Here is a 17,779-nt window from a genome sequence, read left to right on the forward strand (position 1 = left end):
TTGACTTGGGTTGCAGTCAATCTACAGATCTATTTGTGGAGAACTGACATCTTTACAATAGTGAGTCTTGCAATAGATGAACAGGTATATTCCTTCATTTTAACTTATATAAATATTTGAAGTTTCTTTGCAAATATTTCTTACATTTTATTCCTAGCTATTTGATATTTTTTATGTTATTGTAAATCACATCTTTCAGTTTCCATTTCTGTTTGCGGCTAGTATATAGAAATAAAAGGCTTTTTATATCGACCTTGTATCTAAAAATCTTGCTAAAATTACTCCTTAATTCTAATAATATAGCTGTAAATTATTTTATTCATCTGCAAATAATGACTTTTTCCCTTCCTTCCTAATTCTTATACATTTTAATTGTTTTTCTTACATTATATTGGCTAGATCCTCCGAAACAATATCAAACAGAAATCATGTTAACCAGCATGATTTTTGTCTTGTTCCATATTAAAAAGAAAGATGTATCATATTACCATTAATAAAGTTTGCTGTAGATTTTTTTATAGATACACTTCATCAAATTAAGGGAATTCCCATCTGTAGTTTGCTAAGAGTTTTATCATAAGTGGATGTGGAATTTTATCAATAATCTTCTTTATATATTGAGATGATAATGTGATTTTTCTCCTTTACTCTACTACTATGGTGAATTATGCTCATTGATTTTCAAATGTTAATAAGCCACTTAGGCCATCTTGTATTACTGGAAAAAATCGACTTATTAATGTACTATCCTTTTTAAATATAGCTACATTTAGTTTGTTATTATTTTTTATGCTATTTATGCATTAGTCGTCATGAGTGACATGTCTCTGTAATTTTCCTTTCCTGAAATATTATGAGATTTGGTATCAAGGTTGTGCTGATCTCTAAACAAATTGGTACCCTACAATCAACATGGGATAGAATGATCAGACAGAAAGGAAACAGAAGACTTGAACAAGAGTATAAACCAACTAGAACTAACAGACATATAGAGAACACTCCACTCAACAACAATACACATTCCTCTCAAATGTACATGGAACATTCTCCAGGACAGACCACAATTTTAGGCAAAAAACCAAATCATACAAAGTATCTTTTCTAATCACCATGAAATAAAACTGGAACTCAATAACAGAAGGAAAACTAGAAAATTCACAAATACGTGGATATGAAACACATTCTTAAATAGCCAATAGATCAAAGAAGAAATTACAAGGGAAATCAGAAAATACTTTGAGACAAATTATAACAAAAATACATCAAAATTTATGAGGCAGCAAAAGCAGCATTAAGCAGGAAATGTGTAGCTGTATGTGACTGCACTAAAAAAGAAGGAAGATCTCAATCAACACCCTAACTTTACTTCTGAAGAAACTAGAAAAAGAAGAGCAAATTAAACCCAAAGCTAGCATAAGGAAGGAAATAATAAAGATTAGAGTAGTGATAAATAAAACAGAGAACAGAAAAGCAATACAGGACTTCTGGGTTTCAATTTGACATGTAAGGATTTTTGGATGTTGGAACTCCTGTCCTAAGAAGAAAAAAAACCTCAACAAACTAAAAATCAACAACTCTTCTTAGATCCAGCAGAGAACTGAGGTCATAGGGCAAAACTGCTGTGCTCAAAATTGGAGACAGACAGACAGATACAGAGAATTACAACATACTAGACAGAGCAGAAACCTCTGCAGGACTAAAACCAGGGTAGGAAACCTCAAACTGTAATTAATGAATTGCTAGAGGCTCAGTATGGACAAGATTGAGAGGTAAAAACTCCATGGGGGCCCAGTCTCAGGGCGGCCCACGGACTTCTCTGAGTTTACCGCCCCCCCACCCCCACCCCAGGAGTCCTATCAGGTTTTCACAATAAAGATCAGAGAAAAATCTCCTAGTACTTCTGGCAGAGGGAAGAATAAAGTAGCATTGTGAAATACATCCAAAGCATTCTGCTCTTAACAAGACTAATCCTCAAGAAAAACTATTTTACTAGGTCCTAATCAACTAGTTTTACCAAAACCTTTACCAGAGTTTTCCTGATCTAAGGTAAGGGAAATATGCAACTCCAGCCCCCTCTAGCCTCCAAAATAGGGGAAAGGATATGCACAACTCAGGTTCACTAAAACACTGAGACCAGTTCACAGGGCTAGAGAATGCTTTTGCTCTCCTCACACCTTACCACCACATCAAGAGGGCTCCTGTAAAACAGAGGAGACAAAATAAATGACACCAAAGTAAATTTTAGCCTCTGACAACTGTAGCTACAACAAACGGTAAAATCAACCTAACTTCTATCCGGGTAAATATAAAACACTAAAGACCTATTTATTTCTATTCCTTTTACTCAGTATATTATGTCCAGCTTTCAACAAAAACTTACAGAGCTACTAAAAGACAAAAAACACAGTTTGAAGAAACAGAGCAGACATTAGAGCCAGGCTGAGATATGGCAGAGATGTAACATACCAGGAATTCAAAACAACTGATTAATATGATAAGGGCTCTAAATGAAAAGAGTAGACAGATGGATGATGCAAGAAGAGAGAAACTCCGAGGAAAAATCAAAATGAAATGACAGACACCAAAAACACTCTAACAAAAATGAAGCATTCCTTGATGGGCTCAACCACAAGACTGGGGTCAGCCAGGGAAAGAATCTGTGAGCTAGAAAAAATGTCAATAGAAACTTTCAAAACTGAAAAGCAAAGAGAAAAAAGAATGAGAAAGTTGGAAAAGAATACCAAAGAACTGTGGGACAATTATAAAAAGTGTGACATAAGTGTACTACAAATATTGGAAGGAAAAGAGAGAAAGAATAGAAGAAATATTTGAAGCAATAATGATTGAGAATTTCCCAAAATTAATGATACCAAACCACAGATCCAAGAAGCCCAGAGAATACCAAGCAGTATAAATAACACAAAAAAATCTAAACCTAGGCATAAGATACTCAAACTGCAGAAAAACAAAGACAAAGAAAAAACTCTTGAAAGACGACAGAGGAGAAAAAAATACCTTACCTATAGAGAAGCAAGGATAAAAATTACATCAGACTCCTCTTAAGAAAACACTCAAGTAAGAAAATAGTGGAGTGAAATATTTAAATTACGTAAAGAAAAAAGACACCAACTTAGAATTCTGCACTCAGCAAAATAAAAGACTTTTCTCAAACAAAAATTGAGGAACTTTGTTGCCAGTAATATTTCTTGCAAGAAATATTAAAATAAATTCTTCAGAGAATTCCCTGGCAGTCCAGTGGTCAGGACTCCACGCTTTCACTGCCGAGGGCCCAGGTTCAATCCCTGGTCAGGGAACTAAGATCCCGCAAGCCACACAGCGTGGCTGGGAAACTTCATTCATTCATTCCTCAGAAAGAAGGAAAATGATATATGTCAGAAACTAGATCTACATAAAGGAAGAGCAATAGAATAAATGAATAAATATATAATAAACATATGAAAGAATCAACGTAGATAAAATCTAATTTTTCTTATTCTTAATGTATCTAACAGATAACTGTTCAAATTAATAACAGCAACAAATTATTTGGTGATTATAACTTATGCGTAAGTGAAACGAATGATAACAATGTTATAAGGCCTGGGAGGGAGTAATTGGGAATACTCTGATATTAGCTACTGGCACTATCCATGAAATGGTATAGTGTTACTTGAAAGAGAACTTGGGTTAGTTGTAAATGTATATTGCAAAAACAAGGGCAACCACTAAAAAAGTTTCTAAAAGTATAATGATGTGCTAAGTGAAATAAGCCAACATAAAAGGACAAATATTGTATGATTTCACTTATGTGCAGTAGGCAAATTCACAGAGACAGAAAGTATAATAGAGGTTACTAAGGGCTGGGGGAGGAGAGTGGGAGGAGCCACCCAGGGGAGAAACCCTGAATACAGGGTTTCTGTTGGAGATGATGAAAAAGTTCTGGAAATGGAGAATGTTAGTGCCTGTACAACACTGAGGAAGAAGTTAATTTTTTAAAAACCTTTAACACTGAAGTATTTTCAATATGCATCTCTTAATTAATTGCAGTCTACTTACAAATAATACCATACCACTTCATGTACTGCACAAAGATCTTACAACCATATACTCCCAAATCCTCCCTCTCATCCTTTATGCTACTATAGTTACATATGCTATAAACACACAATATACTGCTACCATTTTTTTGTTTGTTTCAAACTGGTATCTTTTAGAGACACTAAAAATAAGGAAAACAATGAACTTTATATCTAGCTACATCCATGCCATTTCTATTGTTCTTTCTTTCTGTAGATCTAAGTTTCTGTCTTATTTCAAATTCCTTCTGCCTTAAGAACTTCCTAATACTTTTTTGTAGATAATGAAACCTCTTAATTTTTGTTTTCCTGAAAAGGTCTATATTTCTTCTCCACTTCTCGAAAAAATTTCTGCTGAGGGAAGAATTCTGGGTTGATAGGTTCATTTCTTTCAACGCTTTAAAGATCTTACTCCACTGTGCTCTGGTTTGGATAGTTTCCCAAAAAAATTTCACTATAATTCTTATATTTGTTCCTCTATATGTAATGTGTCTTTTTTTCCTCTGGCTGCCTTCAAGATTTTCTCTTTCCCTTTGGATTTCAGCAGTCTGAATATGATGTATATATTCAGACAACAATATATTTTATTGTTATTAATTATCCTGTTTTGCATTGCGTGAGCTTCTCTGATCTGTGGTGTAGCATCTTTGTTTTCCTTTGGAAAATTGTCTGCCGTTATCCCTTCAAACATCTCTTCCTCACCTCTGCTCTTTTCTCCTTCTGAGATTCCAATTACACACAAATTACACTCTTTTTTTAATACTGTCCACGGCTGTTGGGTGTTCTAGTCTGTTTTTTCCCCACTTTTTTCTCTTTATATTTCAGTCTGGGTGATTTCTACTGACTTACCTTCAAGTATACTGATTTCTTCCTCATCTGTGTCAAGTCAACTGATGAGCCTGTCAAAGGCACTCATCTGTTACCATGTTTTTCATTTCTATTAGATTCTTTCTAATAGTTTCCATCTCTGCTGAAATTCCTCTTCTGTTCATGCATGTTGTCCACCTATTCTGCTAGAGCCTCTAACGTATTAATCACAGTTATTTAAAATTCTCTGACAGTTTAAACATCTGGGTCATACAAGTCTGGTTCTATTGAATGCTTTGCCTCTTGACACTTTGCTGTTTTTCTCTTCCTTCTGTGTGTCTCTCATGATTTTTCGTTGAAAGCTAGACATCCTGGGTAGAACAGTCAAGACTGAGACACATAGTATTTACTCCTGGAAATGAGCATGTTTCTTCTTAGGTCTTAAGTTCAAGAGAGAAGGTTAAGTCAATCTAGTTAGGAGTAGAGCTGGGTTTGGGTTTTATTGTTGCTAACAGTTATTCACAGTGTACCATAGGCTTCAGATTCCACTAGCACTGTCTGGTATTTATGCTGTAGGCTCATTTGCTATACGGTTTTTTCCCTCAACATTAGCTGCTCCACCCTCACATTTAGATCTTCTCTTTGTGACTACACCTGTTGTAACTACACTTCTCTTTGTGACTGTCTCTCTCTCTCCACACTCTTGCCTCTCCCCCACAAAGAGACCTCTACTGCCCACAATTTTCTAACTTGGTAGTGGGGGACAAGCATTCTCTGAGATTCAGCCTCAGTCTTGTGAGATTCTGTGTCCCTTGGTCTTGGGGGTGGAAACTTCTCAGTGATCCTAACCTTCCCCCAACTGTAGGGAACTTCTGATGCTCCAGCATGTATTCCTACCCCTCTCCTACCTACATCCCTTCCCCAATCAGTTTGATGCTTTTGCTCTTGAAGACCCAGGTAAAGCTTAGTACCTTTCCCACAGTGGGGGTTCTTCTCTCCACCAGACATGCACCATGAGGAAGGCTTTTTCACTATCTTACACTCTTCCTCTTTGCAAATGTGGTTTATCTCTAATTCCTTCTTCAGCCCTGTCTTCCCTCCTTCCTTCGTGCCAAACTTGGTTATGTAAAACTCTTGCCGGTGGCTTGGACATACATTACCATTGCTCTAGAGTTCTGAGTTCTACCAGTTTTGTCCATGATCTGCTAGTCATAGCCATCCCTTCTCAACATCTTCCTATATCCATGCTTGATTTTTACTATATTTGGCAGCCCTTCACCATATACTGATTCAGGTTTATGGTTAGGCCAAGTCCTAATCCAGAGCAAAGCCCTAACTCTCTTCAATTTTATTAAGGCTCAGAGAGGAAGCTGCAGAAGAAAAGTGTGAAGCTAGCAGAGGCTGGTTCATGAGGTTGAAGGAAAAAGGACATTTCTATAACATAAAAGTGCAAGGTGGAGCAGCGAGTGCTGATGTAGAAGCTGCAGCAAGTTATCCAGAAGATCCAGCTAAGATAATGGATGGAGGTAGCTACACTAAATAACAGATTTTCAGTGTAGATGAAACAGCCTTATCTTGGAAGAAGATGGAAGAAAATGCCATCTAGGACTTCCATAGCCAGAGAAGTCAAAGCCTGGCTTCAAAGCTTCAAAGGACAAGCTGACTCTCTTGTTAGGGGCTAATGCAGATGGTGAGCTTAAGCTGAAGCCAGCGCTCATTTACCATGAAAAACTCCTAGGGCCTTTAAGAATTATACTAAATCTAACCTGCCTGTGCTCTATAAATGGGAAAACAAAGCCTGGATGACCGCACATCTGTTTTCAACATGGTTTACTGCATATTTTAAGCCCACTGTTGAGACCTACTACTCAGAAAAAGATTCCTTTCAAAATAGTACTGCTCACTGACAATGCATCTGGTTACCCAAGAGTTCTGATGGAAATGTACAAGATTAATAATGTTTTCACGCCTGCAAACACAACATCCATTCTGCAGCCTATGGATCAAGAAGTCATTTCAACTTTCAAGTCTGACTACTTAAAAAATACATTTCATGAAGCCGTAGCTGCTATAGTGATTCCTCTGATGAATCTAACAATTGAAAGCCTCCTGGAAAGGATTCATCATTCTAGATGCCTTTAATTACATTTGTGAACCATGGGAAGAGGTCAAAATGAACATTAACAGGTGTTTGGAAGAAGCTGATTCCAACCCTCACGGATGACTTTGAGGGGTTCAGGACTTCAGTGGAGAAAGTAACTGCCAATGGGGTGGAACAGCAAGAAAACTAGAAGTGATGCCTGAAAATGTGACTGAATTGGTGCAATCTCATGATAAAACCTGAACAAACGAGGAGTTTCTTCTTCTTCTTCCTCTTTTTTTTTTTTTTAATCTTTTGGCCACGTCGTATAGCATGTGGGATCTTAGTTCCCCGACCAGGGATCGAACCCATTCCCCCTGCATTGGCACTGTGGAATCCTAACCACTGGACCACCAGGGAAGTCCCAGGAGTTTCTTCTCATGGATGAGCTTTCTTGAGATGGAATCTACTCCTGGTGAAGATGCTGTGAAGATTGTTGAAATGACAACAAAGGATTTAGAATATTACATACACTTAGTTGATAAAGCAGTGGCAGGGCTTGAGAATTGACTCCAATTTTGAAAGAACTTCTACTATGGGTAAAATGCTATCAAATAGCATTGCACCTACAGAGGAATCATTCGTAAAAGGAAGAGTCAATCCATGGGGCAAACTTCACTGTTGTCTTTTTTCAAGAAACTGCCACGGCCACCCCAACCCTTCAGCCACCACCACCCTGACCAGTCAGCAGCATCAACATTTAGGTAACACCCTCCACCAGCACAAAGACTACTCACTAAAGGCTCAGATGATGACTAGCACTCTTAAGCAATAATGTATTTTAAAATTAAGGTATGTACTTTTTTTTAGACATAACGCTATTGCACACTTAACAGACTATAGTATAGTTTAAACATACTTTTATATGTACTGGGAAACCAAAAAATTCGTGTGACTTGCACTTTATTGCAACACTTGCCTTACTGTGGTGGTCTGGAACTGAACCCGCAACAGCTCCAAGGTCTGCCTGTACCAGACTATAAATCATTTTCTTCAACTGAAGAGGTTTTTGGGTTTTTTTTTGACAAAAATAAAGGAATATTCATGACTGGTCAAAAAAGACAGGTTGGCATCGAGTGGCAAAAAATGCACAAAACCAAAAGGGTTTTAGAATATGTCAAGTTTTCTTAATAAAAGTGGCAACGGGGGGAAAAAGAAAAAGCACTCAAATTCTCTCAAGTATTCTACCTTAAAATAACTCTAAACTCTCTACTGATGGTGCAGTGAGTCAAAGAAAAGAAATATAGTAAGTCAAGCAATATAGTCACCGCTCACATGTTTAAAAGACCCGTAGGGAACTGCTGTGGATCCTGTCTCTTCTAGATAGTCTTCCCAGCTTAATTCCACTTCTTCCACTCCAGATCCAGCATCTGGAATTAAAAACAACACAAAAACAGGTAAGACTCAATTAAAAAAAAACTTAAGGTATAAAAACATAAACTTAGTAAACCTTACAATTTACTTCACAAGTTAATTGACTTTTCACACAAAATAACTAAGTATTCTTTTTAAATAGCAGGTTCCCTTAGTGCACTGATTGTCAATGAATCTCAACACCATAGAGTGTGACATGCTGTCTCCTGCTGGGATCTATCTGGGATTCACCTAAATAGATCACATAAAGCTGGTGAGAGTGTAACTACTATAAACCCTTTGTACTGTAATTTAGTATCTAATGCCAAATATCTGAGATCCTTAATAGGCATTTCAAACTTAAATTTTCAATCTGTTCTTCCTTAGTACTCTCCAACTGAGTAAAAGTTACCAATGGTTGATATTTTGATTCAATCCAAAAACTGTGGAGTTATCCTTATTTTCTTCCCTTTCTTTCACATCTCACATCCAATCCATCAGAAAATTCTGGGCACTACCTTTAAAAATATCCCAAATCTAATCACCTTCCACCATTTCTACTGCTATCTCTCTAAGTGCAAGGTCTAACTACAATATCTTTCACCTTTTAATCACACAATAAAATCTAAAATTTGGGAGACTGCAAAGGCCCTATGTGATCTGACCCCTAGTTCCCGACCTTGACTCTGCATCCCCAACCAGCCTCTTGTTTGCTCACTGCACTCGAGGGACACTGAGTTTCTTGCCACTCCTCTCTAACCATGTTCTTTCCTCAAAGTCTCTGCGTTTGTTATTTCCTCCGCTTAGACTCATTCCCCTGTCATTGACAGCTTTACGTCATTCAAGCCTCTACTCAACACCTCTCCAGAAAAGCCTTCCACCAGAAAGGCCTTACATCAGTGTGCATCTAAAGTAGAAACCTCCAGCCTCTGCTTTCATTATCTTCACAGCATTCATTCCTATCTACAAGCATACCATGTCTTTTTATCTTCCCCATTAGACAATAAACTCTGTGAAGACAGGAACTTTGTTTTGGTCACTCCTACATCTCTGTCACAGCAGAGACTCAATACATTTTTGATGAGTGAGCAAAGATTCAAACACTCCATTGGAATCCAATAATCCCAATTCACATAAGCTCCCTAAGAGCAGGGTTTTGTTCACTGACTATCCCCACCGCCCAAAACAATGCCTGTCACTAGGAAGTCTGTGATAAACAGCTGCTGAATGAGTATACCCTTGGGGAGCCTGTGCTTTACACAAACACAAGGAGGCAAATACAAGGATGCTCACCACAGCACTGTTTCTAACAGCAACAGACAGAAGCAATCAGTAGAAGAATAGATAAATTATGGCAATCCTACAACGGAGTACTACTACATATAGCAGCTGAAATAAATGAACTATATTGACATATATAAATCTCAAAAAAATCACATCAAGTAAAAACAGCAGGTGCAGAATGAAAAGCACAAGATACAATTTAGGCTTCAAAACAAAACTGCAATATAATGTTTATAAATACAAATCAACAACAGTATAAAAAAAGGATGGGAAGAATATACATTAACAGTGCTACCTTTGGGGAGGGAGGGAAGCAAAGAAGATTAGAAGGAAAGTACAAAAGAGCCTTAAACTGTATTATGTTTTATTTAAGAAATGAAAACATGTTCAACATCATTAGGGAAATGCATATCAAAACCTCAGTGAGATACCACCTCACAGTCATTAGGATGGCTATTATCAAAAAAGCAGAAAATAAGTGTAGGCAAGGCTGTGAGAAACTGGAATCTTTGTGCACTGCTGGTCTCGGAATATAAAATGTTACAGCCACAGTGGAAAAATTTTTGGTGGTGTCTCAAAAAATTAAAAATATAATTACCATATGATCCAGCAATTCCACTTCTGGGTATATACCCAAAAGAACTGATAGCAGGGACTCAAACAGATATCTATACATGAATGTTTATAGCAGCAATATTCACAATAGCCAAAAGGCGGAAGTAACTGACTCAAGTGTCCATCAACAGATGAATGGATAAACAAAATGTGCTATATGCATGCAATGAAATATTATTTAGTCATAATAAGGAAGGAGGGGCTTCCCTGGTGGCACAGTGGTTAAGAATCCGCCTGCCAATGCAGGGGACATGGGTTCGAGCCCTGGTCTGGGAAGATCTCACATGCCGCAGAGCAACTAAGCCCGTACGCCACAACTACTGAGGCTGAGCTCTAGAGCCCATGAGCCACTACAACTGAGCCCACGTGCCACAACTACTGAAGCCTGCATGCCTAGAGCCCGTGCTCTGCAACAAGAGAAGCCACCGCAATGAGAAGCACGTGCACCACAGCGAAGAGTAGCCCTTGCTCGCCACAACTAAAGAAAGCCCTCATGCAGCAATGAAGACCCAATGCAGCCAAAAATAAATAAATAAATTTATATATATATATATATATATATATATATATATATATATAAAGCACCACATCTCTGAAAACAAAGGAAGGAAATTCTGACACAGGCTACAGGCTACAATGTGGATGAACCATGAGAACATTACACTAAATGAAACAAGCCAGCCACAAAAGATCAAATATTCTATGATTCCACTTACTTGAGGTAGTTAGAGTGGTCAAATTCATAGAGACAGAAAGAAGAATGGTAGTTTCCAAGGACTGGGGGGAGAGGGGAATGGGGAGTTAGTGTTTAATGGGTACAGAGTTTCAGTATGGGAAGATGAAAAAGTTTTGGAGATGGACGGTGGTAATAGCTGCACAATGACGTGAATGTATGTAATGTAATGCCACTGAACAGTACACTTAAAAATGGCTGAAATGGTCAATTTTATGTTATGGATACTTTACCGCAATTTTGAAAATGAAAACAAATATTGGACAATGTTAATTTATTATTTATTAATTTTTAAATTCTGCATTGTAGGTACGTGGGTGTTTCCTATATTGTTTTCATTTCTATGTATTTGAAAATTTTCCCTAGAAATACAACAAACCAACAAAGACTTATTGGGAGCATCCTGGAAGTATGAGCCAGTAGAAATTCAACTTCCATCACTAAAACACAACAAGGCTGGACATTCATATTCATGGTCCTTGGCAAGAACCCTAGTCCCTCAAATAGCACGCTGATTTAAAAATAAACAATAACAACAATAAAAGCAGTGAATGAAAGGACTAAAATCTCTCATTCATCAAAAACTACCTAAAAACTGAGAAGAAACTAGACTAATGATCTGATAGAAAAGTCAGCAAAACACATGAAAAGAGAATTTATTTATTTTAATTTTAATAAATTTATTTTATTTATTTTTGGCTGCGTCGGGTCTTCGTTGCTGTGCATGGGCTTTCTCTAGTTTCAGCAAGCAGGGGCTACTCTTCGTTGCGGTGCATGGGCTTCTCATTGTGGTGGCTTCTCTTGTTGCAGAGCACAGGCTCTAGGTGTGCAGGCTTCAATAGTTGCGGCACGCAGGCTCAGTAGCTGTGGCATGGGCTCTAGAGCGCAGGTGCAGTAGTTGTGGCACATGGGCTTAGTTGCTCCGTGGCATATGGGATCTTCCCGGACCAGGGCCTGAACCCGTGTCCCCTGCATTGGCAGGCGGGTTCTTAACCACTGCGTCACCAGGGAAGTCCCGAGAATTTATTTTTTAAAAATGCAAATAGTCCTTAAACATATGGAAACGTGTGCAAATTTATTCATTTTAAAAAAATGCAAATGGAAACTACACTGAGATATCAGATGGAAAAAATTCCAAAGTCTGACAACACACTCCATGGTGAGGCAGGTAATTAAGCAGGTAAAGCATAACGACACAACCCCGGTGAAAGAACTTGGCAATATCTAGCAAAATTACATATGTATTTACCTTTTGATCCAGCAATCCCACTTCTAGGAATCTATCCCAAAGATATGCTGGCAAAAATACAAAAAGACATATGTACAAAGCTACTGATTGCGGTACTATATGTAATACCAAGACTGGAAACAACCCAAATGTCCATCAATAAGGAACAGGGTGAATAAAATACGATATATACATCCAGTACTATACATCTGTAAAAAAGAATGAGAATGATTTCCATATACTGATGTGGAATAATCTTCAGTATACACTAAGTGAAACAGCAAAACACACAGCAGTTTTTATTGCAGCTCTAGTTTTTGTATAAGGTGAGAGAGAGATGAATATATATGTAAATGCTCACACATATCTTTTTACATTTTAAAACATGAAAAATAGAATAAAAAGTAATAAAACTTGTTGTATATATGGAGAAGAATAAAAAGGATGAATACTATCAGGCTGAAAGTGGGAATGTTGTTATATAATTTTGACTTTGTAACTATGTATATACTTTACACAATTCAGAAACATTTAAATTAAAAATTCTAAAAACTGAAAATGAACTTAAATATGCCTAACTGTTGGTGTCAAAACCGCAAAGAAAACAGGATCCCTTTAAGTCATTAATAAAATACAAAATTTTGACTACAAACCCAAGTGGAATATATCTAAAGGCAAAAACATAAAGAAATCTTAAACTATACACTATTATCCTACTGATATTTGGAAGGTTGGTATTGTTATTGTGAAAAAATTATATGAATATTATAGGATAAAAACAAATAAGTGATGATACTAAAGACATTACAAAACAACACATTTCTAAAAGAAAAGAGACATGAATATAAAATCAAAGAAATAAAAACCCTGTAATTTTAAATTAAAATTGTAAATATCAGATGAAGCCATCTGATTTTCTTTTCTCTTCAAAAGACGTGTATTTCCTAGCTATCGCTATGGATAAGACCTAGAAGAAATGGCAATCTGCTATCAATGAGCACCCCAGCACCTGGATTGTAGACTGTAAATATCATATCCACTTAAAAAAAGAGAGCTCCTCAGAGAAATGGCAAATTGCAAGCTTGGGGCAGGAAATGTGCAAGAGGTACCTTGGAATCTTATTATACCAGAAAGCAAGGACTAGAACTATCAAAGATATATGACATCACATCCAAAGAACACAGGAACCAATCTGAAAGAACTCTCATTGGTCTAGAATGAGGCAATTTGATCATCAAATGAATGATGACAGCAATAGATTCAAATTCATATATAAAATATATATGTAATGTATATATGATATGAGTTAATAATAACACTTGAAAGAAAACAAATCAACTTCCTAAATAGCGGAGTGAGTACCTCAGTGAACCCACTCTTCCAGAAAAGCAGCAAAAATACTGGCTAAACCATGAAAATTGACCATTTCAAAGTTCTGAAATTAACTGAAGGCACAGAACAAACTGAAAAGCATCTATCAAGACAAGTTACAGAACCTCTGTTAGAATAGTGGGATTGTGGCTCTTTAAGTTGGAGCTATTCCCATCTTTCATTCCTCCCCAGCTCAAAACAAATTTTAGAACTGAAAATACAATAACCAAAAAACAAAACAAAACAAACTCCTCTACAGATAAGCTCTACAGCAGAATGAGGAGGACAGGGAAAGAAACACCAAAATTAAAGAGCAATAGAAAACACCCAATTTCAACAATGGAGAGAAAAAAAAATGAAAAGCGCCTCACAGAGCTATGCCACAATAGCAACAGACCTAACAAAAGTGTCTTCAGAGTCCCAAAAGAAGACAAAGAGAACAGAGCAGAAGAAGTCCTAGAAGAAATAATGGCTGAAAAGGTTCCAAATTTGTCAAAAGACATAAGCCTATACTTTTAAGAAGGTGAGAAAACTCCCAACAAGATAAACCCAAGGAAATCTGTGCACAGATACACAGAGTCAAACTGCTGAAAACTAGAGACAAAAAATCCTCAAAGCAGCAAGAGAAACAATACCTCTTTTAAGGGGAGTGGCGGGAGACAGAATTCCAATGACAGCAAATTTTCATCAGAAAGGGAGGCCAGAAGGCACAATATTTTTCAGGAGATGAAGAAAAGAACTTTCAACTCAGAATTCTATATTTAGCAAAAATATCCTTTAATAATAAGTGGCAAAATTAAGATATTCTCAGATGAAGGGAAACTAATGAATTCTATCACCAAGAGACCTACCCTAATAAAATGGCTAAAGGAAGTTCTATAAACAGAAATGAAATGACAGAGAAGGAATCTTGGAAAATCAGGAAGGAATAAAGAACAATGAAAAGAGTAAAAATACTGGAAAACATACTACATTTTCCTTCTCCTCTTGAATTTTCTAAATTATATTTGACAGTTGAAGCAAAACTTTTAACAATATCTGATGTGGTTCTCAAAACATGTAGAAGAATATTTAAGACAAGTTTATTATAAAAAAGAGTAGGAAAAGAGACATAAAAATAGGTAAAATTTTTACACTTCACTCAAATTAACAAAATGATAAAACCAGCAGAGTGTGGTAAGTTAAGTATATATAATGTAATACCTAGAGCAACCACTAAAAAGCTATATAAAGAGATACACTCAAGAACACTGTATAGACAAAACAAAATGAAATTCTAAAAAAATGTTCAGGTAACCCACAGGAAGGCAGGAGAAGATAGGAACAAAAAAACAGAGAAAACAGGGCTTCCCTGGTGATGCAGTGGTTAAGAATCTGCCTGCTAATGCAAGGGAAGCAAGTTCAAGCCCTGGCCCGGGAAGATCCCACATGCCGTGGAGCAACTAAGCCCGTGCACCACAACTGCTGAGCCTGTGGTCTAGAGCTCGCAAGCCACAACTACTGGACCCGCAAGCCACAATTACTGAAGCCCGTGTGACTAGAGCCTGTGCTCTGCAACAACAGAAGCCACAGCAATGAGAAGCCCGTGCACTGCAACGAAGAGCAGCTCCCCGCTTGCAGCAACTAGAGAAAGCCTGTGCGCACCAACGTGCTAAAAGTAAATAAATAAATAAATAAATGTATTAAAAAAACAGAGAAAACAAACGGACAAAAATGGCAGACGGGGCTTCCCTGGTGGCGCAGCGGTTGAGAGTCCGCCTGCCGATGCGGGGGACACGGGTTCGTGCCCCGGTCCGGGAAGATCCCACATGCCGCGGAGCGGCTGTGCCCGTGAGCCATGGCCGCTGAGCCTGCGCGTCCGGAGCCTGTGCTCCGCAATGGGAGACGCCACAGCAATGAGAGGCCCGCGTACCGGGGAAAAAAAAAAAAAAAAAAAAGGCAGACGTGAGCCCTAACATATCAATAATTACATTAAGTGTAAATGATCGACACCAATTACAAGACTGAAAAAAAAAATTTTAATGACTACATGCTGTTACAAGAAACTTACTCAAAATATAACAATTTACACAGGTTGAAAGACTTCCCTGGTGGTGCAGCGGTTAAGAATCCGCCTGCCAATGCAGGGAACACGGGTTCGATCCCTGGGCCAGGAAGACCCCACATGCCGCGGAGCAACTAAGCCCGTGGGCCACAACTACTGAGCCTGCGCTCTAGAGCCCATGCACCACAACTACCGAGCCCACACACCGAAACTACTAAAGCCAGTCTGAGCCCTCTAGGGCCTGCATGTCGCAACTACCGAGCTGCGAGCTGCAACTACTGAAGCCCATGTGACTAGAGCCTGTGCTTCTCAACAACAGAAGTCACAGCAATGAGAAGCCCATGCACCGCAACAAAGAGTAGCCCCTGCTTGCCACAACTAGAGAAAGCCCGCGTGCAGCAACAAAGACCCAGTGCAGACAAAAATAAATAAAATTTAAAAAAAAAAGAAAGTGAAAGGATGAAAAGGATATACCATGCAAACATTAATAAAAAGAAAGTAGGAATAGGTAAATCTGTAGAGACAGAAAGTAGACATGGTTGCCAGAGGGTAGATTAAGCAAGAAATGACTGCTAATGGTTTCTTCTGAGGAGTGATGAAAATGTTCTGGAATTAGGTAGTAGTGTTGGTCACACAACTTTCTGAATATAGTAAAAACTACTGAACTGTATACTCTCAAAGTGTAAATTTTATAGTATGTGAATTATATCTTTAAAAAATATTTCAATAAAGATGTTTTTAGGAAACCTCAATAGTTAAAAAAATTATTAATTAAAAAGCAAACAAACCATATGATTAATAAATGAGCCAAAAATACGAAGACATGGTACTGAAGGGGATACAGGGATAGCAAGTAAGCACCTGTTCAACATCATTTGCATTCAGCCAATAGGGGAAAGAAAATTAAGACCAGGATGAGCTATCATTACACATCTATCAGCATGACTTAAATAAAAATAGTGACAATACCAAATGGCTGTGAGGATGTGAAGAAATCAGATCTCATATACTGCTGCTAAGAATGCATAATGGTACAGCCACTCTGGAAAGTAGCTGTGCTCCTCGGCATTTATCCCAGAAAAATGAAATTTATGTATATGATTGTTTATAGCATCTTTATTCATAAAAACCAAAAACTAGAAGCAACCAAAATGTACTGCAACAGATGAACGGTTAACCAAACTGCAGTATATCCACGGAATACTAGCAAGCAATAAAAGGGAACAGACTACTGATACATTCAAGAATTTGGATGGATCTCAGGGGCATTATTTTGAGTGAAAAAGTCCATCTCAAAAAGTCACATACTGTGTGGTTCTATTTATGTAACATTCTGGAAATGACAAAATTATAGAGATGAAGAACCGATTAATGGTTACCTGGGGTTAGGGAATATTGGGGAAGAGGAGTAGGTGTAACTATGAAGGGGCAGTACAAAGGAGCTCTGTGTGGTGATGGAATAGTTCTGTATCTTGACTGAGGTGGTGCTTACAGGAATCTACACGTGATAAAATGACAGAACTACATACATTTTATACATAGCTTTTATACTGTACTATACTTAAATGAGATGTAACTTACAGTAGAAACTGAGTGAATGGTACATGAGAACTGTCAGTATTTTTGCAAGCTCCTATGAATTAATAATTACCTCAAAAGAAACTTTGTGTTTTTTTTTTAACGAAGTCTGCTCATAAAAGTTACTTACTTTTTCAACAAACATGCTGAGTACATGCCCACCCCCACCCCTCAGTGCCAGGTTCTCTGCCAGGTACAAAGAAAGACAACTCATGTCTTCAAAGAGCTTCCCATTTAGTGGTAGACAGATAAGCCATACAACATAACACAGGTAAGTAATGGAATTCTGCACTCTGAAGAATGGATTTTGCTCAGCAAAACCAATACCTGCATCAATCTGCTGCTCCCCGTTCATTTCCACAGCACATGGGTGATCTCCTCCCCACACAGAGGACAGGCCTTATAGTTATGCTACAGTCTGAAGATTACTTGCAGTTCTCAAGCATCTGTTCAATGGGCATCCAAGGGTCCAAATGAAAGTGCTGAAAAATCAAAAAGAACACATTAACAGGCTGCAGCCCAGTGTTTATTCAGTCATAAGACATGATAC

General features: G+C 37.7%; 1 protein-coding gene across 3 annotated transcripts in view; it reads right to left on the reverse strand.

The window, feature by feature from the left end:
- The window catches only part of SFMBT1 (Scm like with four mbt domains 1), a 126,081-nt gene that overhangs the window by 37,827 nt on the left and 70,475 nt on the right, over positions 1-17,779 (reverse strand). For all 3 annotated transcript variants that reach the window (XM_060022683.1, XM_060022681.1, XM_060022682.1), the window contains 2 exons: positions 17,557-17,711; positions 8,299-8,393 (listed from right to left, as the gene is read on the reverse strand). In XM_060022683.1, coding sequence (XP_059878666.1) covers positions 8,299-8,393; positions 17,557-17,584 — 123 coding nt within the window. In that variant the 5' untranslated portion in view covers positions 17,585-17,711. The remainder of the gene's footprint in view (positions 1-8,298; positions 8,394-17,556; positions 17,712-17,779) is intronic.

The sequence above is a fragment of the Delphinus delphis genome, chromosome 10 (assembly GCF_949987515.2).
Source record: "Delphinus delphis chromosome 10, mDelDel1.2, whole genome shotgun sequence".
NCBI lineage: Eukaryota > Metazoa > Chordata > Mammalia > Artiodactyla > Delphinidae > Delphinus > Delphinus delphis.